The 27,566-nt window shown below is 46.0% G+C and overlaps 2 protein-coding genes and 1 long non-coding RNA gene across 5 annotated transcripts; 1 reads left to right on the top strand and 2 right to left on the bottom strand.

Annotated features, from left to right (window-relative positions):
- Positions 1-419: 419 nt before the first annotated feature.
- On the bottom strand, positions 420-12,130 carry PCYOX1L (prenylcysteine oxidase 1 like). Of its 3 annotated transcripts, XM_021939854.2 has the most exons (7): positions 11,904-12,130; positions 7,274-7,480; positions 7,098-7,147; positions 5,907-6,081; positions 3,941-4,152; positions 2,596-2,736; positions 420-2,115 (listed from the first exon to the last, which is right to left on the bottom strand). In XM_021939854.2, exons 1-7 carry the CDS (start codon positions 12,113-12,115, stop codon positions 1,454-1,456), a joined length of 1,659 nt encoding a protein of 552 aa, XP_021795546.1. In that variant the 5' UTR covers positions 12,116-12,130; the 3' UTR covers positions 420-1,453. The 3 variants fall into 3 exon arrangements, with proteins under 3 accessions (XP_021795546.1, XP_003900388.1, XP_009207627.1); XM_003900339.4 differs by lacking the exon at positions 7,098-7,147 and having other exon boundaries at positions 11,904-12,048; XM_009209363.4 differs by lacking the exons at positions 7,098-7,147; positions 11,904-12,130 and having other exon boundaries at positions 7,274-8,267.
- LOC116274969 lies at positions 4,247-6,036 on the top strand. The gene is made up of 3 exons (XR_004183853.1): positions 4,247-5,206; positions 5,390-5,483; positions 5,948-6,036. It is a non-coding gene; the product is annotated as an uncharacterized LOC116274969 (long non-coding RNA).
- Positions 12,131-15,542: 3,412 nt separating the features above from the next.
- Positions 15,543-25,361, bottom strand: GRPEL2 (GrpE like 2, mitochondrial). Its single transcript, XM_003900343.4, has 4 exons — positions 24,431-25,361; positions 21,929-22,082; positions 20,627-20,708; positions 15,543-19,117 (listed from the first exon to the last, which is right to left on the bottom strand). The coding sequence occupies exons 1-4, from the start codon at positions 24,505-24,507 to the stop codon at positions 18,753-18,755; spliced, it is 678 nt and encodes a 225-aa protein (XP_003900392.1). The 5' UTR covers positions 24,508-25,361; the 3' UTR covers positions 15,543-18,752.
- Between the last annotated feature and the right edge of the window lie 2,205 nt (positions 25,362-27,566).

Here is a 27,566-nt window from a genome sequence, read left to right as displayed (position 1 = left end):
AGATCACACCATTGCACTATGGCCTGGAGAACAAGAATGAAACTCTGTCTCAAAAAAAAAAAAAAAAAAAAAAGCCTTCTTACTGATGTGTCAGTTTCATAATTTCTATAGTTATCAATAAGTGCATACTACTTGTACTTTCTTTCACAGCCATTACCATCACCCTGGCACAGTAAAAACCACTTCAGAGCCAGTTTGGGCCTCCACCAACTGGAAGGGTATTTTGCCCTGCATTTGGCAGTGTTGTTACTCTGGGCACCCAGGCCCTTTCCCTAAAGCCTGACTTAGCAAGTCTGGTAGGACTTCGGCATCTGCATCTTTCTCAAGGCTCCCTCCCCTTCCCCAGGAGATACTAATGTAGTGGTTGGTCCCTGGGCACCTAAGACTTAGCTCTTCCATTACAGAAAAGAAGAGGTCCAAAAGGAATGAAAAGGGCTTTTACTTTCTTTTCTAAAACAAGTGATTTTTAAGGGTTTGTAGAAAAAGCAAAGCAAAGCATAATTCTCCTCTTACTTCAAGCTAGTGTCTGATGAGAAAGTACCAGGGTAATCTCTGAAGAATCCTACTCCAACACCTTCTTTTCTTTTTCTTCTGCTGGAATGAACATCTAGGGGTGAGATATGACTGCTCCCTACCCATCTGGGGACTTGTCTTCTTTATATTGTTGCATTCCTCAATCTTTGCATAAGGAAGAGAATGGTTAATTCCTGTAGGTGAAAAGGAAAAGCTTCCCTCTTCCTACAGCCTCGCATGTTTCTCTTTTCCCACTGGTTGCCAGGAAGCTTGGAAATACAGTGACGACTGTTCAGGCACATGTCTCTTCCTTGGGTCCTACCACAGTCATCTCCTCCAATATGCAGTGATGTTGACAGGCTTCGAGACAGTGACTAGTGAGTTCTGAACTAGTACCTCAAATCTAGCAAGTCCACAGTAAACAGGAGCTATGATCATTTCTTAGGTTTTCTGATCTTCCCTTCTACTTTATTTGTAACCATCTGGTTGTAAATGTTTTATTGTAGTTTGCCTCAACTGATTGTCCATTGTGGGAGCAGGTAGTGAAAAAAACAGTAATAAAATTAGACTCACAGTTCTCTGCCTTACATTCCCTCCCGCAGTCTTCTGGTTTCTAGCTAAAAAACCAAGTCTGAAGCACCTTGTGAAGACGAACTTTTTTCTTCTTAAAAAAAAAATAAAATAAAACAAATATACTGGCTCGGATTTCCTTCCCTTTTCTTACTTTCCCCCTTAAAAAAAAGCAGCAGCCACCGTGTGGACCCTTAAGATAGGCAGACAGTAGGCCACCCGGACCCACACTGGAGGGTAAAGACACTTGATACACGAGGGGTCAGAAAGAGGCCTGGTGGGCGAGCATGGCTTATTCAGTCCTGGGCTGCTGTGGGGTGTGATCCATTTTCAGTGGGGGATGAAAGTTCCCAGGCTCTCCCCAGAGCCCTCACAGTTCAGTCTTGACCTTGTGCATCAAATCTTTTTGATCAATCTTGTCTAGGTCCTGGTACCAGCGGTTGTAAGCCAGCAAGGCCACATTCTTGGCAGCCACGGCCATCACCTCCACGGAGCTGGCCGCCCACTCCAGGGCATTGAGGTAGAAGAGCTGGTCATGGAGTGCGAATCTCGGGAGCGTGGGGCGGGAGCCATAGAGGGGATGGGCCTGCCACTCAGCTGTCTGCACTGAGTAATAGGAACGGAAGAGGGTCTTTAGCTGGGTCCGAAAGAGTGGCTTAGGGGACTGGACTCGCCAAACAGCTGCCTCCTGGGGCTGCTTTCGCCGGAAGCTGGCAGAGATGTTGACAGGGCAGATATTGTCCAGAGTGCAGAAGAAGCTGGGGAAATCTGTGGTAAGGATGTTCGCAAACGGGAAAAGCTTAGGGTCTGGGAAACCGAAGTAGGAAGAGTTGAGGTAGCCGTGGACCAAGGAGACAACGGTGGGCTGGAAAGAGCCCTGCAGGTCATCAATGGGCGGGTGGAAGCCTGCAAACGTTAAGTTGCTGCTGCTGTTATCCAGGTGCAGGGGGGTGGCAATGACCACGATGTCATAGAAGTCAGAGCTGTTGCCTACCTCATTCTCATATGCCACCTGGTACAGGGCTTTCCCCTCTGGAAACAAAAGAGCACAAAAGTCAACTTTCCTTTGGCTTCTACCCACTGAACTCCCTACTGGGGCCCAGCATTGAGGTTCTACTCCGGGTGCAGCGGGGCTGTCTAGATGGTGGGTCCTGGCCTCTCCATGCTGATGCGGCTGCAGAGGAAGCAAGGGGCATGGAGTCAGGAGACTCAGTTTCCGCTCTGCTTCTGCTGCTGGCCAGCTGGGAGGCTTGGGCAAGGTTATCATTCAAAGTCCTCATTGGTCAACAGAAAAAGGCGGGGTTGATAGAAGTCTCAGTTTTCTGGCTCTGACATTTGAATTGGGAAAACAGCACCCTCTAGTGTCACCTGGCCGGGTTGGGGCTTCTCAATGTTTTTTCGGACATACTCCCCAAGGGGATCACAGACCAGAGCTGAGGTACAAAGGAGGCAGAAGTGTCTGTCCACTCGCTGGGAATGGCACACCTGCCCTCTCCTGCCCTGGCTACTCACCTGTGCTGTGCAGGGTCACGGAGGTCACTGTGGCATGGATCACATTGGCCTTGGTGAGCTTCAGCAAACCGGAACAAACCAGTTTATTGCCTCCTTCCACAGACCACAGGCTGCCTTGGGCCCCGGCTAGTGACATGGCTCCTGGGCAAAGCAGGAAGGGGGTGCTGATAGGTTGTCAGGGCCGTGGGGCAGGAGGGCTGGGGAGTCCAGTACTATTCGACGGTGCCTCCCTGCCAGAGCAAAAGTCTCCCAACCATGGGCGTGGGGAGATGGCAAACATACGAGTAAGTACAGCAAAGTACACAACGCTATGGGGGGAAGACACTGTGCTCAATAAAAGAGCCAACTCCCACAGACCACATATTGTGAGGTCTCTTCTATGCAGAATGCCCAGACTAGGCAAATCCTCAGAAATAGAAAGCAGATCTGTAGCTGCCCAGGGCTGGGAGGCTGGGGGGTGTTGGGGAAGTGAGGGCTAAAGAGCAAGAGGTTTCTTTTTGGGATGATAAAAATGTCCTAAAATTGACTGTGGTGATGGTTTCAGAACTCCGAACATGCTAAACACCACTGAATTGTGCCATTTAAATGGGTGAATTATGTGGTTTGTGAATTCTATATATCTCTACACAAACACGCTGTGAAGGAGACACACAAGATACTGAAAGAGTGAGCAGAGAAGCCACACTGAGGGGACACTGAGGCAGGGCCTGAAGGCTGAGAAGGAGCCAGCATGTACAGAGCCAGATGAACAGTATCGAGGGCACAAGGGAGGTGCTTGTTATTGTAAACCTTTGCATCCATTTAACAAAAATACCCCGAGTGCCTAGTATGACCTAGGCACTGTTCTGTGTTTGCGACGTATCAGGGAACAACAGACAAGGATTCCTGCTCTTGTGAAGCCTGAGTTCTCCACTCTTGTGGTCTGTGCTAGCAGACACTGAGCTACACACAGGCCCAGCCACCTCCATGAAGAGCTGGGAAGAGGAGGTGCTGTAACAGTGGCTCAAAGGCCTCAACAGGGCAGTTCTTGAAACCAAAGTGTAGAGAGCAGAGCATTATCTCAGCTCTAACATTTACACGCATGCAAGGGATTGAGGCAATTGGGAGTGGTAGAAACACACTGGACCTGTGATCCGAGCCTTGCTTTCACTGTCTGTGAAGTGGGGTGATACTATCTCCTGCCAATTCACGGCCAGTGCCAGAATCAGATAGGATGGGGCAGCAGAGTGCCTATGTAACTGTAATGAGCTGGATAAAGGCGAGGTTATCATGGGGACCCCCAGCCCATTCTGAGCACCTTGGGTGGAGGAGGGGCAGGTGGGCAGGTCAAGGGCTGGACGCTCACCTGCAAAGGCGGGCATCGCTGCTGACTGGCCATAGCTGGCCCGCAGGACAGCAGAAACGACGTCATCAATAAAGCGCTGCGTGACGCCCACCTGCAGCAGGGACTCGGCCACAGAGTGCTGGGTCATGTTGACAAAGGTGGACTCCCCCAGTGAGTAGAGCAGCTCCTCCACACCCGAGAAGGCATAGCCATGGGCCTGGTACTTATAGATCCTAGAAGACACATAGAACTGGAGTCCTTGCGCAGGAAGGCTTTCTGCCTGACCACCTGCCCCTGGGTCACAGTGCCTGGGAGGCCCACCAGGAACCCATCACTTCCTCTACATGGAGCAGTGGGAGAGGAGGCTGGTTATGTTCCCTGGCACCTGTTCTCTGACTGTGGCAGGCCTGCCCCACCTAAAGGGAGTGTGGAGGTATGGAATCCTTCTAGGCCTGGCTTTACATCACGGCTATGCTGCATAACAACTGTATCACTGCTCTGAGCCACTCCCTGCCTGAGGTCATAGTTCATAATCCTTTCTTCACCCAGCTGGGACTGCCAGGCTGTGGGCTACGGCCCACCCCTGCTGACACATCTCCTTCTCCAACAGCGTCGGCTGTGCCACAGCTTCTAGGACCCGATGGCACGTTGCAACTTCATGCCGATACTGTCACCTTCTCTGCCAGTCCAGCCTGTCCTCTCCTCTGGCTTGATCTGACAGGGCTCCCACTCACCCCCAGGCTCATGTCCTATCGCTCTATCAGTCATGCAATCTCACTAGCATGGATTGGAACCACTGATGAATTTCCTGACTGGCAGGCCTTTGAATTGTTGCCCATTCTAGGGCTTCTTTTGTAAATATGTTGAGTTTGGTTATCAACAGGACACCAGATGGAGTGTCCAGAAAGTAGAAATGTGGGTCTGGAAGTGAAGAGGAAACTAGGGCTGAGAAGGAGAAGTCATCTCCCATAAAACGGAGAAGTCAACATTATTGGTCTGGATATAATTGACAAGGGAGAAAAACATCAGAAAGAGAGGTACGGAAATAAGCTTCGGGTGACATCTGGAGAATATAAGGAAGAAGTGCTATAAACAGCAGAGTTACAGAATGGGAAGAGAGTGGAGAAATGCCAGGAACCAGGGAAGGAGGGCACATGCCACACTTGAGTGTCTGACACTGAAGGGAGGCAGACAGTGATGGGGTCCGGGGAGCAGTCCCTGCACCTTAGGCTGGAAGCAGTGAGCATCTTCGGGAGGGACTTTGGGGAAAGGTGAAGTGACAGCTTGGTGAGTGAATGAACAGGGAGAGAACAGACCACTTGCCCTCCATATCTGGGACCAAAGGTGATGGGGAGGGGGCTGGAGCCCAAGGATAGGAGGAGTGGTGAAAAAAGGTGTTTATTCTAGATGGAAAAATGAGGACAACAAAATTTGCAAATGAGTGGTCCACAGACTGCATCTGCCCTACAGGTGTGTTTCATTTGGCTTACAAGAGGAATTGGTTGCAAACGTTGAAAAACAAAGTTTTCACACACAACTCTGGATTTCTAGCTTCTTCTGAAAAGTGAGTAGATCTAGCCACAGGAGGTGGGCATTGTACACGGCTGGCTGCAGATGGCTGCCGTGGAGGGCTGGCTGCCTCCTTCAGAGGGGGCCTCGTTCTGCTCTTTTCCACCTGCTGATTCAATGACTCACATCCCAGTTCAGCCCTTGTTAAGTGACTGAGTTTGCAACCCACGCTTTTATTAGCATCAGTGTAGTAGAGGGTAAGAAAATGAGTGTCAATGTGACAATATTAGGGAGACCATTACCGGATGAAATACGGCCATTCCTCATGCCAGGCGCTTGCTCTGAGCCTGCACTGAATTGTGCTGACTCAATTCAGCAAGGACCTTTTCCTTTTTCACAATGTACAGTCAAGCTGGTTCCTCCCCAACCTCTTCTTGGTCCCCCTGGAACGCCATCCCCACAGCTCTGTCAGCCCTACCTCATGAACTTCTCCATGACCTCCTCCACCCACATCTGCAGCCTTAGGAAGCTGATGCCGTAGTGCCACCAGAGGCGGAAGAGGTTCAGCAGGTACCAGTCGGTCTCCTCTAGCACGAAATGCTCCCCACCGAAGATGGCACTCCTGCCCACCACCTCGCGCCGGTGCCTCAGCCCTGCAGAGACAAAGAGGAGCCCCTCAGGTTCCCCCCAAGACTTGGGGCCTTCTTGACGCAAACGGACTGCTCCATTAAAGGAAATGCAAACACTATGGTTTGCTCATTTGTGCTGCTTGTTTATAAACAGTAAACAGATGCACTGGGAAAATGTCTGGACTACCTAGTCAATAAAAAAATGAAAATGAAAATAATGTGACATTTTACATTTTTTTCCCCCAAGAGGATCCACAGTGAGGGAAATTCAGATTTTATCCCAGAATGTCCAGGGGCTGAGAGCCACTGGGCTTGCTCTGAGATGGTGACCTTGGGCCCTGAGATCACACTGAAGTTATCCTAGCTCCTTACAGCCATCCTGCAGTCTGCAACTTGACAGAGCAGTAGACTCCTAAATAGGGATAGAGCTGTTATGACTTGTCCCTTCCCCACGCCCACATACTACACACACTGCTCTCCACTTTAACAATACACTATATCTTGGAGATTGTCCTATATCTGGGCATAAAGACTTCCCCATTCTGACTGCTGAACAGCCTATTGTGTAGTTACACAGTAGTTTGTTTAACCCCAGGTCCTAGTGGATAGGCAGGATACTTTCAGCCTTCTGCTATCACAAACAATGCTGTAATGAATAACTTGGTATCTATGCTACTGTGCACATCTGTAAGACCACCTGTAGCATCACTTCTGAGAAGTGGAGTTTCTGCATCAAACAGAATGTGTATTTGACAGATGCTGCTGGGTCTGAATCCCACCTTTCTTGCTGTAATGGCTTTAGCTTAAATCTATACATTTTCTGAGCCTCAGTTGCCTTAAGAGGAGACATAATGCTCATCTTGCAGGTTGGTAGGGGGGATCTGAGGTAATGCCTACCTACCACTCAGAAGGTGCCCAGCAAGCACCAGCATGTGGAAGGTGATATAATCACAATTATTTAGAGGCAGCAAATTGACAGGGAAAGAAACCGGCCTAGGAGTCAAACCTGAGTTCTAATCCCGGCTCTGCAACTAACTCACTGTGTAACCTCAGGCAAGTTCCTTCCCCTCTCTTGTCTCTGTTGCTCCATCTGTAAAATGAGGAGATTGGGCCACATGACCTTCCGGCCTTGATGGTCTGGGAAGTCTGAGAAGGGCCCAGTGCTGTCACCAGCCCCAGGGCACGGGGCACTGGAGCCCCAGGACTGACCACTCACCCAGCAGCTTGACGAAGTCCTGCATGTGCAGGCTCAGGGAGTGGAAGGAGGCAGCCCCGCTCTCGTAGTGCTGCTTGTTGACTGAGATGGTGGCCAGGCGGCCACCCACGGTTCCCTTCTCGTACACATCGATCTGCACCCGAGGTCCAAAGTGTTGCTGGAGGAAATGGGCCACGGCAGAGCCCCCGATCCCGGCCCCAACCACCGCTGTCAGCAGGCCCGGGAGGTAGGGAAGGAGAGAGACAGAACATGAGAGTGAGAGGCTGCAGTTCACACTGTATCCTCCTGCACTGGTGGTTCCCAGGTGCTTAAATTTCATAGGCTTATGACATTTCCAAAAGGAAATCTGCAGACTGAGTTGTCAGTAGAGCTATTAATAAGCAAAGGCAAACCTGAAAACTGCCGCCTACTATACCTTCATTTCATAAAGAAAAAGGTATTTCAGTAGCAAAAGACCAGCAAAGAATACTGAAAGTCAGGATGACCAATTAAAGAGAATAAATTTAGTTTTATATAAAACTTACTACCTTGCTTCTAATTTTCTTATTTCACTATGAATCATTAAAAGTTACTGACCGGTTCTGTTCAGTGATCAATGTTTGGAAACCATGCCTTAATCCAGGGATTGGCAAACTACAGCCTGCAGGCCAAATCCAGGCAGATGTCTGTTTTTGCAAACTAAAGTTTTATTGAAACACAGTCATGTTGCTCTTTCAATTACTGTCTATGACTGTTTTCATTTTAGGCAGAGTTGAGTAGCTGCAACAGAGACTTCATGGCCTCAAAAGCCTAAAATATTTACTCTCTGGCCATTTACAGAAAAAGCATACCAACTCCTGGTCTAGTCCAACCTACCATTGGACACTTAAATCATCTCTGTGTCTGTCTTTGTGAAGACTGGAATGCATCTGCCAGACGTGGTGGTTCACACCTGTAATCACAACACTTTGGAAGGCTGAGGCAGGGGCAGATCACCTGAAGTCGAGAGTTCGAGACCAGCCTGACCAACCCTGTCTCTACTAAAAATACAAAATTAGCTGGGTGTGGTGGCGCATGCCTGCAATCCCAGCTACTTGGGAGGCTGAGGCAGGAGACTCGCTTGAACCTGGGAGGCGGAGGTTACGGTGAGCCGAGATCGTGCCATTACACTCCAGCCTGGGCAACAAGAGCAAAACTCCCTCTAAAAAAAAAAAAAAAAAGACTGGAATGTACCCTATGATGGATTGCTCATTACCCTATAGGACACTATACTCCAGTTTGAATTCTTGTTACAAAGTTTCAGCTTTTTTGGGTCTTATCATGCACTGTCTTTACTGTACCTCCTGCCTTCCTGTTATTTGCAAACTTGGTTTACATGCCATCAGTATTCTCATCCAAGTCACTGGTAAAAATGTTTCATGGGACAGTGCTTGGAGGTGCTGCTAGGAAACCACTGCCTGGACAGACATCAATCTTGTTGTTTTTTTTGAAATAGGATCTGGCTCTGTTGCCCAGGCTGGAGTGCAGTGGCATATCGGCTCATTGCAAACCTTCCAGGCTCCCAAGCAGCTGAGACTACAGGCACATGCCACCATGCCCAACATATTTTTTGTAGAAATGAGGTTTCACCCAGGCTGGTCTTGAACCCCTGAGCTCAAGAGATCCTCCCGCCTTGGCCTCCCAAAGTTCTGGAATTACAGGCATTCACTGTGCCTGGCCTGACACTAATCATTAAACAGTCCTGTGAGAGAACTGTAAACTAGCTATGAAGCTACTGAACTGGACTACCACCCTACCTATACTTTTTGCCAACCATGTATCTGAAACACCACTTTCTTCTCATCAGACAGTCCAGAGGCCTTACCCAAAAAGAAAATGAAATAAATCTGGTGTAATTTGTCCTTTACTGGACCCATTTGGACCCACAGAGTACCAGCTCCTGCCAGGAAGTCACAGGCAATCCTCAGACAGCACCAGGTTCTCTATGATCTGGCCTCTGCTTACTTATTCCACTTCCTGCCCTACCCTCCCAAGATGCCACCTTCTCATCTGCCTAGGCTTCTCTTATTGTGGGTGCATAGCTTTGTTCTCTCATCCTGGGCCTTTGCCCAAGCTGTTCTCTTTGATAGGAGTGCCATCACCCTGTGTCTCACTGGCTTCAACAGCCCTCAGACATCACCTATAACTTGGCTTCACTGTCCCACCTGAGGGGAGTCAGGTGTTCCTCCTGCATATTCCCACAGCACACTCTGCTTAGCCGTACTGTAGTCAAGTTATTTAAGGACAGAGAGAGAGCGCGCATGGTCACTATGTCCCCAGATCCTGGCAGACAGTAGAGTTCATGAAGTATTTTTTCTGTGTTGAAAGAATAAACTACTTCCTCTCTCAGTACTTACAAAGCCACTTCCAAGACAGCACATAACCTTTTTATCTTAACCACTGTGCTCCCATCCCCTCCATGTGCAAAGAGTCCCAAATTACCCATTTTTTCAGAGAAACTGATATTAAGGCCTAGAAGCTGCCCAAGATCAGGAAGCAGAAGACACCACTTCATTGTGAACCAGCTCATTTAACACAACTGACACCCATTCTCTAATTTACAGTAAGATGTCCTAGGGCACAAAGAAAAATCCAATAGGCTTTTGTCCCCCAGCAGCCCAGCAAGGATTGGGCAGACAGACTCCTGCACACAATTAGTGAGGACAACTCATGATGAAGTGCAACAGGGTTCCAGGGAGTCCTGAAGAGGAAGAGTGAATTCTGCCCCAGAGGGTGTGGGGACACAGGCTTCTCGGGGAAACAAGATTTCATGCAAGATGCTGGAGGACAATCAGCTTTGTCAGTGAGAGGACACGCACACTCTGCAAAGAGATCAGCATGAGAGGGGCAGCATGTGGAACTATATGGGTGGGTTTAGAGGGTCCTGATGCTACATGGGGGTTCTCAGATTTGACCCTGCAGGAGCACAAGGATTAAGCCATCCTAACAGGAATCTGCATTCTTGTTGTGGGTAGAGTCCAAACCACCAAGGTGAACAGAGGCTCCCGTCAGAGGGCTGAGGAAAATCTAGAAAGGTAAAGGGCAGCGTGGCATTGCCAAGTGTCCCAAGCTCCATGTTGCCACAATTCTGCTGGGTGGAGGTCCTGCCCCTTCCCCAATGGTGAGAAATGTCTTGTCCTGTTGCCTGTTCCCAAGAAAACGGAGAGTGCCCTGCATATTCCCACAGCACACTCTGCTTACCCCTAGCCACACTGTATTCAAATGATTTAAGGACAGAGAGAGAACACATGGTCACTCATGGATACTGCCCGCCTAACTCTTCCACATCCTTCAAAGCCTGGCTCAAACTCCACCTTCTCCATGAGGGCTTCTCTGGCTACTCTAGCCTCAGGATTCCCTTTTCTTGGCAAGCCCTTATCTCTCAGTCTCAAACTGGTTTCTGGCATGCTTCAGTCTTCTTAACCCTGTATGGCCTGGGCTGTGGTTCTGCTACACAAGAAGCTTTAGCACTGCACTGGACACTGTAAGTTTGTGATGCTTCTATGAGATGTTCCAGGCACTCCTGCCAACTGGGGTGCATGGAGGGTAGCCTAGTGGAGTAGGGTCTTTGTCCTCCCACCCTGAGGCCCAGCATTTCTGTCTGTGGGAATATTATGTGTGAGGGACTTGAAAATCTTCACGAGTCATGTAGTTAAAATGACAATCGTTGAGGGAGGAAAAATAAGCAACTGTAAACACATATGAAACTCTAGTCAATGATATGCACGATGAAGTATTTAGTGAGGTGTCCTGATGTCTGCAATTTATTTGGAGATGCATCAAAATGTAGGATGGATTCGTGGGTGTCTAGAACGGTGCGTGATAGTTATGTGACACAGCAAGTATAGTAGCAGTTAATGGCAGAATGTAGGTGGTGGGTATACAGATGACCACTATAAAATTCTTGCTGTACTTGTGAACATTTTCAAAATAAAGTATTGGGGAAACCACACGCACAATAAACAAAAAGACTGTTGTTAAAAGTTCCCCGTTCTGTCAGCAAATCTCCAGCAGACCTTGTGTTCTGTCTCTGTCAGAACTGTCTCCTATCCACCTGGGTAGTGGGGAGCCGGGGGGCGGAGGCGGGGTTTGGCTTACACGTTACTTCCAGGAAGCACCCCCGGGGCCGCAAAGACAGGGTGAAGCGCCCCTCCTCTGCATGCACCGTACTTCCTCAGCTCAGCACGGACTTCCCTGTACTGTGAGGGCTCTCCCCCCAGCAGGAACTAGAGCACCACGTCTGCTACACAGAGAGCCCTCAACCAACCTCTGTGAAGGCCATCGCCCAGCCTCTCTGTCCTGTGTCACCCGGGGGCCTAGCAAACAGGTCCATGACAGATGCTCAGCGACCCTGGACCTCCCTGTAAGATCCGCGGCCAGTCCTGCCTAGGCCTCTTTTCCGTCCTAGGTGGCCCTCTTCACATGCCATGCCCCGGCCCCATCAGGACCTTCCCTGCCGCGTCCCTTTCGGCGCCTCTCCTCCACCCAGCTCCTCTCCCGAGGACCCCTCCCTCACCCAGCTGCCCTCCTCTACCTCCACCTAGCTGAGAACTGAGAACCCTTTACCCGCCAGCCCTCCCCAAATGGGAACCCCACCGCGTCCTTCCCGCACCGATTTTGCCCGGCGGGGCATCTCCGCCAGCAGCGGCGGCGGCGAGGAGCGCGGTCAGCGCGGCGAGCAGCGGTGCTGCGCGGGCCATGGCGGGCGGCGAGCGGGCAGCACGCTGGGTTCGGGCGCTCGCGGGTTGGCGCTCGCCTCTCCGCCCCGCCCCGACGCCCCACTGACCGTCCCGCCTTCCTGCCGCGCCAGACCCAGCCCCGCATTGGCCGAGCCGCCGTCCCTCTCCAGCACGAAGCCCTCATTAGCTCCATCTCTCTCGGGATAGGCTCTCTCATTGGCAGCTTCCTCGTTCAACCCCCTGCATGCGGGTTCCTTATTGGCTGGTTCATTCTTGCCCGGCGCAGGTGTGCGCGCCTCGGGTCCTCAGCATCAGGACCAGGGCCCAGCTGCCGGAGAGGGATGAAAGAGACAAAACTGAAGCTTTGAAGACCTCGGTTATGTCCAGCCTCTACATTATTAGCTCTATGTCTTCTCCGTGTCTCATTGTTTCCTCTTTTATAACACAGACGAAGAGTCCTGCTCCACCTTTCTAGCTGGTTGTAACCATCTTATGAGATAGGGGATATGAAGCCGTTTGCAGTGTTTCCAAGTGCTGGAAATTGCTGAACAAGCATGCGGCCAGGGTGGTAAGACGCTACCCTATTCATATGCTGACACGAGCCCCTGACACAAGCCCTATGCTTTCGATACTGACCTCCCCAGCTGTTATTTATGTGTTTGCAGTTTATATATAGTTAATATCTCTGCTTTCTGCTTCCTAAAAACCAAAAGGCGGGGAAGGGTTTCATCTACTCTCTTTTCAGAAAGGAGAAAAGGAGGGATGAACTCCCATTTTCATCCCCTAAGAAGACAAGAGCAGCAGCTCAGACTTGCTAGTTTATCACGCTGTGAAAAACAGATTTCCTCTGACAGAAAATAAAGTTAGGGATGAGTTTCAGAATAAAGAAAATCCGGAGGCTAGGGGTGGCTCAAGCCTGTAATCCCAGCATTTTGGAAGGTCAAGCAGGAGGATCGCTTAGGCCAGAAGTTTGAGACCTGGGCAACAAAATAAGACTCTGAGACCCCGTCTCTTAAAAAAGAAAGAAAGAAAAAATTAGCCAGGAGTGGTAGTGCACACCTGTAGTCCTAGCTATTCAGGAGGCAGAGGTGGGAGGCTTGAGACCAGGAGTTTGAGGTTAGTGTGCGATGATTGTGCCACTGCACTCCAGCCTGAATGACAGAGTCCCCATCTCTAAAAATAAATACATATATAAAAATAAATGAAATCCGTATTTACTCAGTGAGATTATGGCTAAAAGAAGAAACTGGGCCGGGCACAGTGGGTCATGCCTGTAATCCCAGCACTTTGGGAGGCCGAGGTGGGCGGATCACTTGAGTTCAGGAGTTCGAGACCAGCCTGGCCATCATGGTGAAACCTTATCTCTAATAAAATGCAAAAATTAGCTGGGCTTGGTGGTGTGCGCCTGTAATCCCAGCTACTCGGGAGGCCAGGGCAGGAGAATCGCTTGAACCTGGGAGGTGGATGTTGCAGTGAGCCGAGATCGCACCACTGCACTCCAGCTTAGGTGACAGAGCGAGACTCCGACTCAAACAAAAACAAAAACAAAAACAAACAAAACTGAAGGGATTCAGAGAATGGTGAAAGAGCTTATAGCTGGGGTTCTAAGTCAGCACTGCAACTTACTTGGGCCAAACTGGATTACTACTAGGAAACTGGTAGATGAATAAACATGCATTTGTCATAATCTTAAACTTTTTTGTTGGCAATGTTTGTATCAGGATGCAACACCTTTTAAGTTCATTTCCAAAGGCTCAAGATACTCCCTTAAACAGTTTTTAAAACAAGCACTCATTGACCACTGTGTGCCAAGTTCTCTTATGAACTTACTCTGATTCTTGTCATTTTTTTGTAGGGTAAATCATGTTAGTGTTCAAATTCATCTTCTTGTCTATACTTTGCTTATAATTTTAGGGTCCTTTGTAATTCTTAAATCTAGAGCTGTTTTCTTCTGTTAGGAAGCCCCTCCAACCCTACCAGCCCATTGACAGTGTGTGTGCTCATCAACGTTGTAAGAGAGGTTTGAAAGAGCTGATAAGGGGAAAAGTAAGTAGGTATAATTCTTGTGGCACAGAGGTGCCAGACTGGGAATGCAGTGGGGTGACTGTATCATTTTATCTGCTGTTGTGTAACAAACCATTAAAATATTTAGTGGCTTAAAGTAACAGTCATCTATTTTGCTCACACTGCACCTTAGGCAGGACTCAGTGAGATCAGCTCATCTGTTCCATGTGGTATCATTTGGGGCTGCTCCACTGGGTGTGGGAGGATCCATCTTCAAGATAGCTCACTGGCTGGCAAGACAGTGCTGGCTCAGCTGAAAGCTCAACCAGGGCCCTCAGTTCCATTCCACAGGCTACTTCAGCTTGCTCTTGGCATGATGGTAAGGTTCCAAGGGTGAGCATCTCAAGATAGCAAGTGGGGATACCAGTTTTTTAAGATTTGGGTCCAGAAAATAGCAGTGTCACTTCCACTGTATTCTATTGGTCAAGCAATCACAAAGCTCCAAGGAGAATCAAGAATGGACATGGGCCCTCCTCAATAAAGGTGTCAAGAAATTCTGGAGCCATGTTTTAAAACCACAGTGAACTTGAGAGCATGGACAACATCTGAGTGGAGAGGAATAAGAATATACTCATTGACTAGCACTGGGAATATGGGACAAATGGTTTATGGAGCTACAGTGTATAGACAGGATTGGAAAGATAATGAAAATGCAAGACCAAATCCCAGGGAAGGCTGGCCCAACAGAGGGCCATTCAGCCATGAGTCTAGGTATATGGAAGCTAGCTGAGAAGCAGAGGTAAAGACAAGGCCAGGCAGTCACAAGGTGGGAAGGACATGGGGAAGCTGAAGGTCGGAACAAGGCCAAGTGTCTATAATCTGGTTAGGAGAATAGTCAGTAATCCAGCAGTACAAGTGCAGTAGTCAAAGGAAATAAGACACCTAGAACCAAAAGGTGAACCCAAGAAAACAAGTCAATGCCAGAAAAAAAAGGCAGAAATAGGGCTGGGCACGGTGGCTCACGCCTGTGATCCCAGCACTTTTGAGAAGCTGAGGCAGGTGGATCGTCTGAGGTCAGGAGTTTGAGACCAGCCTGGCCAGTGTGGTGAAATCCTGTCTCTACTAAAAATACAAAACATTAGCTGGGTGTGGTGGCAGGTGCCTGTAATCCCAGCTACTGGGGAGGCTGAGGCAGGAGAATCGCTTGAACCTGGGAGGCGGAGGTTGCACTGAGCCGAGATTGCGCCATTGCACTCCAGCCTGGGCAACAAGAACAAAACTCCATCTAAAAAAAAAAAAAAAAAAAAAAAAAAAAGGCAGAAATAGGAATCCAGATCTAAGAAATATATAGGAATCAGAAAGAGGCAAGTCAAGGAGGAATAAAACAGACAAGACTTCAACACGAAGGCAGGGTGGGGAAAGCCCACACTGCATCCACTTGGCTGTGCTGCTGTGAGATCTCAAGGTACCTCTCCAGAGCATCAGTGAGGCAGGTCAGCAGTCATGAAGTGACCATAACGTTCCGTATACAACACCAATAGGCAGACAAAGACTCTAAACACCTGAACTGCAGTTATTTCAATTCAGGTTTTATTAAAGTTGTTTCTGAATATTTTTTCTCAGTGATCCTTGTTCTGATGAATATTACATTTTATCCTTAGTTTTGCTCATTTGATTTTGCTTTAGTGTTTTAAGAACTTATTTATCAAATCCTTTGCTATGAATGAGAGCACCAAATAATGTATCAATACCCAACTGCCTGATTCCTTTATAGCAGTAAGAAAAGTCAGTAAAACATCTGTACAGTACAAGTACTAAAACATCAAGATCCCCTCTTCAAGTGAGAGTGAGCCAAAGCTTCCTTAGCATCATCTGCAAGCCAATGTCTTTTCACTATACCATTAAGATGAAAATAACTAAGAGCACTGACACAATTTTCTTGCTCTTTCCATCTAAAAATGTGGGTTTCTTGTGGTGTGGCTAATTTTTAAAAAACCAGAAAATGGAAGGAAAATAAGTCAGTGAATGATTAGCTTACAAGATTTTTCTACTCATCATTAACCAGTCTTCTCTTTTCCCTAAAGTTTAGACAGCCATAAAAAGGCAGGAAAAACAATGTACATAATAAAAAAATAAAAATAAATATCTGAGAGCCTACTGTAGTAGGCATTTAACACATTTCACTTAATCCTCACAACGCTGTGAAAGAATTATTATAATCATTTTACAAATAAAGAAACAGGCTCAGAAGGGTGAAATGACTGGTGCCTAAAGTCACGCAGGTGACTGAGCTGGGATTTAAGTTCAAGCCTATGCCCTAATATGCTGCTTAGGCTCCCCAGAGCCCTTCAACTTGAGATTCTTACTATTATAGCTTCATCTTCTAATTCTAAATTTATACTTTTAAGTCTGCAAAACTACTGAATAATAAAAGAACCTAAAATTATTCTCAATTTACTTGCCAAAATGGGAGGTATTAGAGTATTAGAAAATTCTTCTAGCCTGGGCAATATCGTGAGATCCAACCTGTAAAAAACAAACAAAAAACCAAAAAAAAAAAACTGGCCAGGCGTGGTGGTGCACTTGCCTGTAGTCCTGGCTACCTGGTAGGCTGAGGTGGGAGGATCACTTGAGCTCGTTAGGTACAGACATCTCTTTAGGTAATCATAACATTCCATACCTAAAATTGTTAATTGTAATTAATGGTAATGATAGCTCGCAATAAAAAACACAGAGTAATTACAATCAGCTCATTTTCTTATTGTCACCATGTGTCTATCTCACAGAAAGGAAGGTAAAAAAAGACAACTTCCTATTGTGAACATTGATTGTTCATTAAATTTACAATATACACTTAGCGGAATGCCAAAAGATGTTCTGGTTTTAAAAGCTTATCCACCAGTCTTTTGATTGCATTTTAAAAGTGCATATTTGTTTTTTAAGGGTCTAAATCCGATGAAGATGATAGGGCCCACAAGGAGATGGCTTTACTGATACATTTGTGTGCTGTCTTTGAATTATCTATAATGTATAAGAGGATAACTTTTCACCACTCCACTGAATGCCATAGAATTCCAGCGGAAAATGGATTTATTTTATGAGTAATAACTTCAATCTAAACCTATATTAATCTAGACATCCAACAACATCTGATTGTCTGCTGGAGACTTAATTGCATGCCCATTAATCTTCAATAATTGACATTAATATCTAGTTGTTCTTTATTCATATTCTTACTGCAATTTAGTCAACAGAGATTATTTTCCTTGTGTCCAGTCCTAAAATGACTAGATTTTCATACTTCAGAAGCAGAAAGGGTGAGATTTGATCATTAAGGCTTCTTCCAACATTAAAATATCCATAATTGACTGCCTTCCTAAAATCTGACTGATGTATCATTCATTAAGTCATTTATTGGACAACTCTTTTACAGAACACCAGCTATAAGACTGAAAAAAAACCACATAGGCCCATTAATTCTAGGAGGTTAATATATAAAAGGTGAGCTCAATGTTTACACAAATGTGACTTAACAGATACAAAGAATAGGAAATAAAGCTTGTCAGTATAACGGAGGTAGTGATTTGTGAGTACCAACTTAAAAAAAAAAAAAAAACAACTTTGCGGGCGCAGTGGTGAATGCCTGTAGTCCTAGCTACTTGGCAGGCTGAGGCAGCATTGCTTGGGCCCAGGAGTTGGAGGTCAGCCTGGGCAACACAGGAAAAAAAAAAATTGCTAAGAGGAGAGAATACTTATGTTAAGTGTTCTTATCACAAAAAATAACATAAACAGAGCCGGAGGAAACTTAAAAAAAAAAATTCAGCATAACTATTAATAAATGAAATGAGAAATCATGGGAACCTAACACTTTTGTACTGATCACCACCTCCCATCATTTAGTAAAGGATTATAAGGCAAAACTGACAAAGGGGAAGAGGAATAAGGGCTGGTGGAGTTAAGTTGTAGGTAAATTACCCAAATAGAGCCATCTGGGTCATTAGCTGTTAGTGCTGCCTCAATTTGCCTGAAACGATTATATGACAGGGAAGCTGAAAATAATTTGAAGATAACTCAGAGCAAAGACAGCACAAGGCTTTTTGGCCATTCTTGCTTGAAAGGGTCCTGGGTATCTCAAATTTCAATGTTCCTTGCCTTCCAAGTCTCACCTAGACCTTTAGCCCCTGCAAATGGGGATGAGAAAGGGGTGGGGTATGGGACAATGATGTGAGCATAAAGCCTATCTAGCTGGGATTACAAGAACAAAAGATGGCTAAAAGGAAAAAACAAAACAAAAGGTAAAGTCCTGAAAATCTATGTGTATAAAAATCAATCCAAATGATCTAAATTTATACAACCATGAAGCTTTATCCTCTATGTACCCAAATGTTGAACCAATCCCCACCATCTCCTTTTTCCACAAAATACACAATACTATACAATTCCTATTATAGGGACCGCTAGGAAGAAACACATAGTTGAAAACACCTAGTTAAAAGGATTTTGGATTCAAATTTATCACAGTACCAATTTTCCTAAACATGTTTTGATAAAGGCCATCGGAACACTTGTCACACTGTTCAAATGCCCAATGGTAAGACTTCTGATGAGACCAAACAGGTCACGTTAAATCAATAGAATATCTTAGAAATAAAGCCAATATGACTAAATCCAAAATATATCACATGAAGTACCTCATGTACAATACAAACCTAGTTTAATAAATAAAAGAAACATAGGTGACTGCGCTCTGGGAGAACATCCAGTTCCTGATGGCCTCTTCACAGTCTTCTCTGAGACTCCACTGCCACTTCCACTCGGGCAAGCCTAATGGTGCGGCCATGAAGTTTGTAGCCATCTTGTCTTACTAATGCCACGGTGCCAGGCTGCACCCCAACACCAGCTGGCACATGACAGATGAGTTCATGCTCATGGGGATCATATTTGTCACCAATGGGTGTCAGCTTCTCCAGGCCATGCTTGGCAAACACACTTTTCAGCTTTGCTTCTAAAAGCAACAGCCCTCGGAAGACCTTCTCCAGAGTGAGCTTTTGGTTCTCAGGCTCTGATTCTTCAGAAATGCACTCTGTAGTCTTCTCCAAAATGTCAGCCACCTCCACCAAGTCCTTACAGAAACTCTGGATTCCTGCAGAGAAGCCAGATATTTTTATTGTTTGTGAGGAAATCACTCTGCCCTTGGGCATAGACTTTGGGTAAGGCCTAAATAGATGGCTAGTATGCTGAGTAGTCCAGCAAGTGGAAAGGCTGCCACACAGGACTCAGAGATCATCACTGATTACCACCCCAACCCAACTGACAAGTCAGTGTCTCTCTCAGAAGGCATATATGACCAGGAACCTCACTAGGAAATGAAAAAGACAGAACCCGAGAACTAGGTAAGACTATAGACAACAGGCTTAAGCCTGTCCTTTAAAAACAACTATTTTTATATTTCTGTATCATGAATATATATAATATATATATATAGAGAGAGATGGAGTCTCACTCTGTCGCCCAGGCTGGAGTGCAGTGGCTGGATCTCAGCTCACTGCAAGCTCCGCCTCCCGGGTTCACGCCATTCTCCTGCCTCAGCCTCCCGAGTAGCTGGGACTACAGGCGCCCGCCACCACGCCCGGCTAGTTTTTTGTATTTTTTTAGTAGAGACGGGGTTTCACCGTGTTCGCCAGGATGGTCTTGATCTCCTGACCTCGTGATCCGCCCGTCTCGGCCTCCCAAAGTGCTGGGATTACAGGCTTGAGCCACCGCGCCCGGCCTATATTTTTATGTATCATGAAATTTTGTTGCTATTTGCTTGTATTATGTACATATTGAAAATTCCTGCCTGTCCTGGTTGTGCTAAGGCATACATTCTCAACAGGAACAAGACATTAATATTTCATGAGAAGGGCAATAACAATAAAAAAAGAAAGTCAACAACACTATGCTAAGGGTTGTTATGAATGGTTTATTCTTGAGGATTGGCTAAATAGGAACGCGAAAGTAAGACACAGCCATAGATGAGGCAAGTTGGCTACGAAGTTGCTGGAGATGGACCACAAAACTTGTCTGATTTTTAAAAAGAGTCATATGAACTGTTATAAGACAAAAGTAAATTCAGTTGTTGAGAAATCCCATTACTCTCAATTCTAAACTTGATTTTTCTTATGGAAATGAGGACAAGAAATGTCATCATTAGAGAGGTCTATGACACAATACCAAAGCTCTAGTGGGGGCTGGTGAGAGGCAAGGACTTTGTTAATCTGACTTCAATCCAGGGACAGGCTTAAGGTCCTGTGTCAAAACAGGTAGCTATCTTGAAATCAAGGACTTTTTTTTTTTTTTGAGACTGAGTCTCACTCTGTTGACCAGGCTGGAGCGTAGGGGCATGATCCTGGCTTACTACAACCTCTGCCTCCTGGGTTCAAGTGATTCTCATGCCTCAGCCTCCAGAGTAGCTGGGATTACAGGCGCCCACCACCATGCCCAGTTAATGTTTCTATTTTCAGTAGAGACAAGGTGTTGTCATGTTGGCTGCACTGGTCTCGAATCCTGATCTCATGTGATCTGACAGCCTCAGACTCTCAAAGTGCTGGGATTACAGGCATAAGCCACTGCACACAGCCAAAGACATTTTTATTGTAAATAAATCTCTCACCAAATATCTTGGCGTCTTCCACACATCTCTGGGTTCGCCTCCTTATGTTTTCACAATCAGCTACAGCTCTCTGGTATCTCAACTGAACATCAAAAGCAAAATCAAAAGGATGAGAAAACAAATGCTTATTGGTGGAAGAGAATGTTTTTGTTTACTTTACGAATTTCACCCTTCTGATAGGCTTTTATAAAACAAACTAGGAGTTATAGAAATTCTAGATCAGCTACTCCAAATCCCCAGTCAAAGCAGAAACCCACTCGTTAGCAGCACTGCTAGGTAGTCATTTAGCCTGGTAGTTCAAACTCCTAATGGTTTTAAGTTCATTATCTTGAGAAAAAGCTTTCTTTTTCACATTCAGCCAACACTACCAACCTCCAACTTCCTTTCATTAACTTGAACTTAAGGATAACTGAGAATAAGTTTTAAAAGTATGTCATCTAGGCAGGGCACAGTGGTTCACGCCTGTAATCCTAGCACTTTGGGAGGCCGAGATGGGCAAATCACCTGAGGTCAAGAGTTTGAGACCAGCCTGGCCAACATGGTGAAACCCTGTCTCTACTAAAAATACAAAAATTAGCCTGGCATGATGGCAGGCGCCTGTAATCCCAGATATTTGGGAGGCTGAGGCAGAAGCAGCATTTGAACCTGGGAGGCGGAGGATGCAGTGAGCCAAGATTGCACCATTGTACTTCCAGCCTGGGCAAGAAGAGCGAAACTACGTCTCATTAAAAAAAATATGTCATCTATTTGGAGGCAGTTATTTTACCCTCTTTAGTCTTTTTCTCTCTCATTCTTAATGCAATTCTTGGTTCTTTTAACTCCTGTCATAAGGTATGCTTTCCAGCCTCCTTACCATTCTATCTAGGTGGTTTTGCTTTGGAATTCCTCTGGTTTATCTATCTCCCTCTAAGTGTGTCTATCAACCCAGGACTGGGTCCAGTATGCCAGACGTGATCTCATCAGCAAAGAACAATGGTCAGTGACCTCACTCATTCAACATATACTTATTGTCTACTATATTCCAGGCACTGTACACCTCTTTTAATCTGCCAAAACATCAGATATCTAAGCGCTGTGACATAACAGGAAGCCGAAAAGAGATGACTATCTTTAGCCAGTGGTGTTTTTGAACTACTACAGTTTTTTTCTGCCCAGTATACCTAGCAAGGAGTGGAGGAGGGATGAGGGGTAGCAGATAAAGTCAATTAGGGAAAACTTCATTTTAAAAATTGACATGAAAAACTTTATGTGGACATTTAAACTAGAGAGACAATATGACGAACAAATATAAAATCGACTCACTGTTAAATCCTGGACTTCTTTCTCCAGTTTAATAGCTTTTACCCTTAAGGCTCGTTCAGCAAGAGAGGGCCCAAGCTCATCAGGAGGGTCCTCAGAACGACAGTCCTCACCAGCAGTTCTTTGGGTGGCAGTGCTGAATGGAAGTGGCCATCCCCTGTAACAGGAAGGAGGTGGTGCATAATGAAGAAATGCCATCATAAGCCAAAATTACAACCAAGTTTAGAGACCAGAGATCTTCCCAGATTGAATCTCTGGGGAAAGTGTTTTCAGTTATAGTAACAAATGAACACTTACGAAGTCCTTACCATGTACCAGACACTTTGAGTCATCTTTTCCTCTCACAACAATATGTGGATAAGTCCTATCATTATCCCTATTTTACAGATGAGAAAACTGATGCTGAGAGGCTTAAGGCATAATGGCCTGCTCAAGATCACATAGTTGGTATTCTGCTGGGTTAGGACCCTAAGCACCAGGCAGCAGAAATAGCCAGAACTGGGTATACAAAAGGCAGCATAAGGAAACCAAATGCTAATAACCAGAACCAGAGGAGCATTATCAGAAGTGGGCATTCAAAAAGTCATATAGTTCTGGTTCAACCTTCCATCTTACAGCTGGGGGAAATTTAGTCCAGTAAAGGGACCTTATCAAACTGGAGTTAGGCTTAGAATTCTAAGCTTTCCTCACCACAAGCTGTAAGGCTTTTAGGAGAACCTGTGCTGAGAAAGGAATTCCCACCTATATATAAGATCAAGTCAATGAAATACTTACAATACTATATGTTACTGCCAGTGAACTACAGACACAGGTGAAAATAGATCTTTGCATTCAACTAGTTATGTAATCTAGAATTTTGTACAACTAAACTGTTTTGACATTTAGTTCAGTTTACACAGGAAGAAATTCAGACTAGAGGCTAGTTTACAGCAAATCTTGGACTGTGGAAGTCTTGACCGCCAGTTCAAGGAAGTTTCCATTGCACCTCCTGGATCTTCGTAATTTGACTTTAAGTAAAATTATCTTGAAAATCAATCTGTGAGTACAAGAGTTCTTTAAAACAATTTATATGGACTGGCATATATTGTAGAGTGGTCCTTGAGGAGACGGCTGAGCAAATGCTTAAAGAGGGTAAAAGAGTCGGCTTTAAAAAAGAGAAGAGCATCCTGGGCAAATTTAAAGGTGTAGGCAAGAGGACTTGTATCTCCCCAACTTTCCAAGCTGCTCTTAAATTCAATTATTATAATCTGATGTGTGATTTTATAGACAGTTCCACATTCTGGGGTCAGAAAATATGGTCACTGTAGATCTGGGGATAATTACACACGGGGAAACACCTCCTTCTCCCTAAAAAACCACATTTATCCACTTGAACAAGCAGGTCAAAATATTCTCAGGGCCAGTTCAAAGGGAAAATGGCCAAAGCTTAGACCAAGAAATAGGGGTGGGGAGTTGTGGCCAATTTCAATTCCTGCTGCTTCAGAATTGGAGTAGGGAGACAGCTTATCAGAAGGAACCATTTTTCTTCTGGTCATTTCCTTACATCACCAACAAGCTGCCAAAAAGACTTGAGAACGGTAAACAAAACCAAGTCCCGAAACCCTGAATACAACCTCTTACTTAGGTGCTAGGGTAGGATGTTGGGTCAGGTGTGTTAAGATAAAAACGGTGACATATATAGTTAAGCACATTTACCAGATTCTCCCGTAGCTTACTTTACTATTCAGAGGTCCAACCCTACCTCGTACTCAACCATTTTTATTCTCTTTCCCAGGAAGAAACAGTGTAGAGGCAATAGTCTCTGAGAAAATTAATTAACATCGCTCATTAAATAAGAGCGCCCATTCTAATGCCCTGGTTTCCAGCTCGGGTTCCACCACTTCCCAAATATTTAAGTTTGGAAAACTTACTCAACTTTTCTAAACCTCAGTTTCCTCAATTACTAAATAGGGAATAATAAAAAGAACCACCCATAGATCTGCAGTCGGCCTCGTAAGTGACCAATATAAGCTGCTGATGAATAAAGGCAGCAAATGGAACTTGTCTCCCGAAGGCTGATGCAATGGCCGTTTGGAGAAACCAAGTTCAGCGGCCTCCTTTTACTGACAGGTACAACAGTGCCCGGATAACGGAGAAAGGACTGGCCTAAGGTCACGCGGAGTGAGGGGAAAGAACCCAAATCTACTCACGGGTACCACAGGCTGGGAGAAGAGGCCAGGAGAGAGGTCCATCCCTCCCTTGGGGGCTTAAGAGACTTCTCACCTTCCAGGCCATACATGACCTCAGATCTCCCCCCATTCCTCGGCCTAAGAAAGAGGTGCGGCTGGGGGCCTCAGTTTCCCGGTCTGTAAAATGGGGCCGTGAGTGCATGGTCGTAGAGGCCGAGAGGCTTGGTCCCCTCGACTACGTTCAGGTAACTCCCGCTCTCCAGCCCACAACCACCCGGGCTGGCTCGCTAGCCCCGCAGAGTCCTCACGCTACCGACCCCCCGCCTGCAATGCTTACTTGCTCTCCCACGCGGCAGTCGAGGCCAGTAGGCGCTGCACCCGCAGCCGGCCCGCCCACAGCGACCTTACGGCCATATTCCCGACTTGGGCTGAGGGAGGCAGCGCACGCGCACTCGCTGCGAGTGAAGAGATGCTCCCGCTTAAAAACCAGCCTTTGCGGGCGTTTCCCTCTCAGGGCTTCCGGACAGGAACGCTATACTTCCGTTTGCCCTGTGGCCCGCGCAGTTCCCCATCCGGTCGTTCGGAGCGATCGCAACACTTCCGGCTCTCAGTGTGTTTCGCGAGTAGGCCGGGTCCTACTAGGTAACTACAGAGGCTCCGTGCTGGGCGCAGGGTCGGCGGCAAACAAAGCAGATCATAGCTGTGTCCGCATCGAGCTTACTTGATGTTATGAGCGATCAACAGATACAAGCGGGATGTAAAGTCAGAATATAAGCGGTGTTTAAAGGTGAGGGGCAGGTGTTGCGGAAGCCTGGAATAGAAATCTAGCCGTGTGGGAAGTTTTCCCAGAGGAAGCGGGTATTTGAGCTGAGCTGAAGAAAGGGTTCAGGCAGAGGGAAACATCTGCAGAGGCCTAATAAAGAGAGAAGAGTATTGCATGTAAGGGACTGAAATATACAGAGGCGGGAGGGCAATAGGACTAGTTGTTAGGTAGGGCTAGATCACATGAACGGTTTAAAACATTGCAGCCTGAACCATTGCCTATCACTCCTCCCAGCCTTTTTCTCGAATGCCCTTCTTATCGACTTGTTTTTTAAATGGTGTATATTTTCTCATTTCCTCTCATTAAAATATAAGCTCTTTTAAGGCAGAGATATTGTCTATTCATTCCCATTGAGCAGTGCCCTAATTAGGTGTTCAAAATTATTTCTCTTTTGAGATGGAGTCTCACGCTTATCACCCAGGCTGGCGTGCAGTGGTACAATCTTGGCTCACTGCAACTTCCGCCTCCCAGGTTCAAGCAGTTCTCCTGCCTCAGCCTCCTGTGTAGCTGGGATTACAGGCGCCCACCACCATGCGCAGCTAATTTTTGTATTTTTAGTAGAGACGAGGTTTCACCATGTTGGACAGGCTGGGCTTGAACTCATGACCTCAGGTGATCCGCCTTCCTCAGCCTGCCAAAGTGCTGTGATGACAGGCATGAGCCACCGCTCCCAGCTTCAAAATTTTTTTTTGCTGAATTTAGTCTGATTCTGATTGCAATGGAATATGAAAATAAATAAAATGTAAAAGCTATTGGAACCTCCCAAATACTTTAAGCTTTGAGAGAAATGTGGCTGTGGTCTGAGTCCATGTAGCAGAGCAGAAACCAGATTTCTCCCCTCTCAATCACTGATGTTTGTAATAGATGGCCTCCTTTATTGTCCTGTACCTAACTCAGACCAGATGGTGCCCTGAATTGAACTGACCCCACGACAGTTACACCTGCAGGGTGTGATGTTAAATATACCTTTCTTGAAGGAAAAAGACCACCTTAACTACTCAGATCGTTGTAACTATGCATTAAGCCTTGCATAGAAAGATGTTGAAATTCTGTTAAACCTCACTGAATACAAACTTCTACGCTTTGGAACACTGACTTCCATCCTTTATAAGACAGACACGTTCTTATATTCTGTGCTTCCCGGGTAGGCCATCCTCAACCTTTGTGCTTGAATAAACTCTCTTTAAACTAGATTCTGACCTTTTACATTATTTTACATTGACAGGGAACATGTGACAAAGGCTTTATGTGTTTAAAGAGTCATTTTGCTCTGTGGAGCAGATTGCAAGGTGTAAGAAAAGAGGTATGGAAGGCAGTATGTTGCAGTAGCCCAGGCAAGATGGGGCTATGTTCTGTCCTGGGAGAAGAGAGACATTCCTAACCACTCTAAAGTAACTGTGTCCAGCACCCTTTTTGTTTCTTAGTATTTTATTTCTTTTGCTTCCTTGTTAAAGTTTGTTCCTCCAACTAGAATATGAGCTTCAGGAGGTGTCTGGCTTGTTCACCACTGATTTCTGACATTTAGTATAGTAGGTACTCAATAAATATTTGCTGAATGACTTAAGTTGGATAGTGTCAGTGAAGATAGGAAGATATAGATGAACTTTAGAGATTTAGGATGGAAAGCTGACAGACTACGAGGATGGATTGGTGACTGGGGTCCAGGACACTTGGAGTTGCCAGCTTAGTTACTGGAGAGCCCCTAAAAAGTTTTTTTTTAAGGGAATGGGAAGTGTTCCTTGAGCACTCTGAATCTTGTCATAACATGGGTTATTTGTACTATAGTTATTTGGGTCAAATTTTCTTTCCTGCTTGTCTGTGAGTTCCATGAGGACAGAGCTGGAGTATTTTCATCTTTTTATCTAATCGGAGGCCCAACTCAAATGTGTCATGACCAGTAACTTATATTTTCTTTTTGGCCTTATGAAAAGGTTGACATGGTTTAGGAAGGTATTATGATTCTCTTTTACACGTGAGCAAATTGAGGCTCAGAAAGGTTGGTAAACCTGTGCAAGATGCCCCGATAAGGAAACAGTGACAGTAGAATTCTGACAGACTGAACACTTGGCAGTGTTGGGAAGGATGGAGCTTCAAGTCTACCTTAGACCTGTGGCTCACACTTTGAAAAAACACAACCAAATAAGGCATTTTTTTTTTTTTTTGAGATGGAGTCTTGCTATCGCCCAAGCTGGAGTGCAATGGCGTGATCTCAGCTCTCTGCAACCTCCACCTTCCGGGTTCAAGTGATTCTCCTCCCTCAGCCTCCTGAGTAGCTGGGACTACAGGCACGTGCCATCATGCCCAGCTAATTTTTGTATTTTTGGTAGAGATGGGGTTTTGCCATGTTGACCAGGCTGGGCTTAAACTCCCGACCTCAAGTGATCCACCTGCTTCGGCCTCCCAAATTGCTGGGATTACAGTAAGCCACCATACCTGGCCTAAACAAGGCATTTTAATAACCAAGAACAAGTGGCATCTGTGCCTTAGCCATTTTGCTTACATTTCTCCTAGCTGCCTAACATTCATCAGGTTGCTGCTTGCATCCATGCATTCACTCATCTGTTTATTAAGTGCTAGTGTGCTTCTGAATGTTGCAGTACAAGGGGAGGGAGATATATGGATGACATAGAGCTTTAAAATTAAGAATAAG

Source organism: Papio anubis, chromosome 5 (genome assembly GCF_008728515.1).
Source record: "Papio anubis isolate 15944 chromosome 5, Panubis1.0, whole genome shotgun sequence".
In the NCBI taxonomy this organism is placed as follows: Eukaryota; Metazoa; Chordata; class Mammalia; order Primates; family Cercopithecidae; genus Papio; species Papio anubis.
Note: the sequence above shows the minus strand (reverse complement) of the source record. Positions and strands in the feature narration are given on the sequence as shown.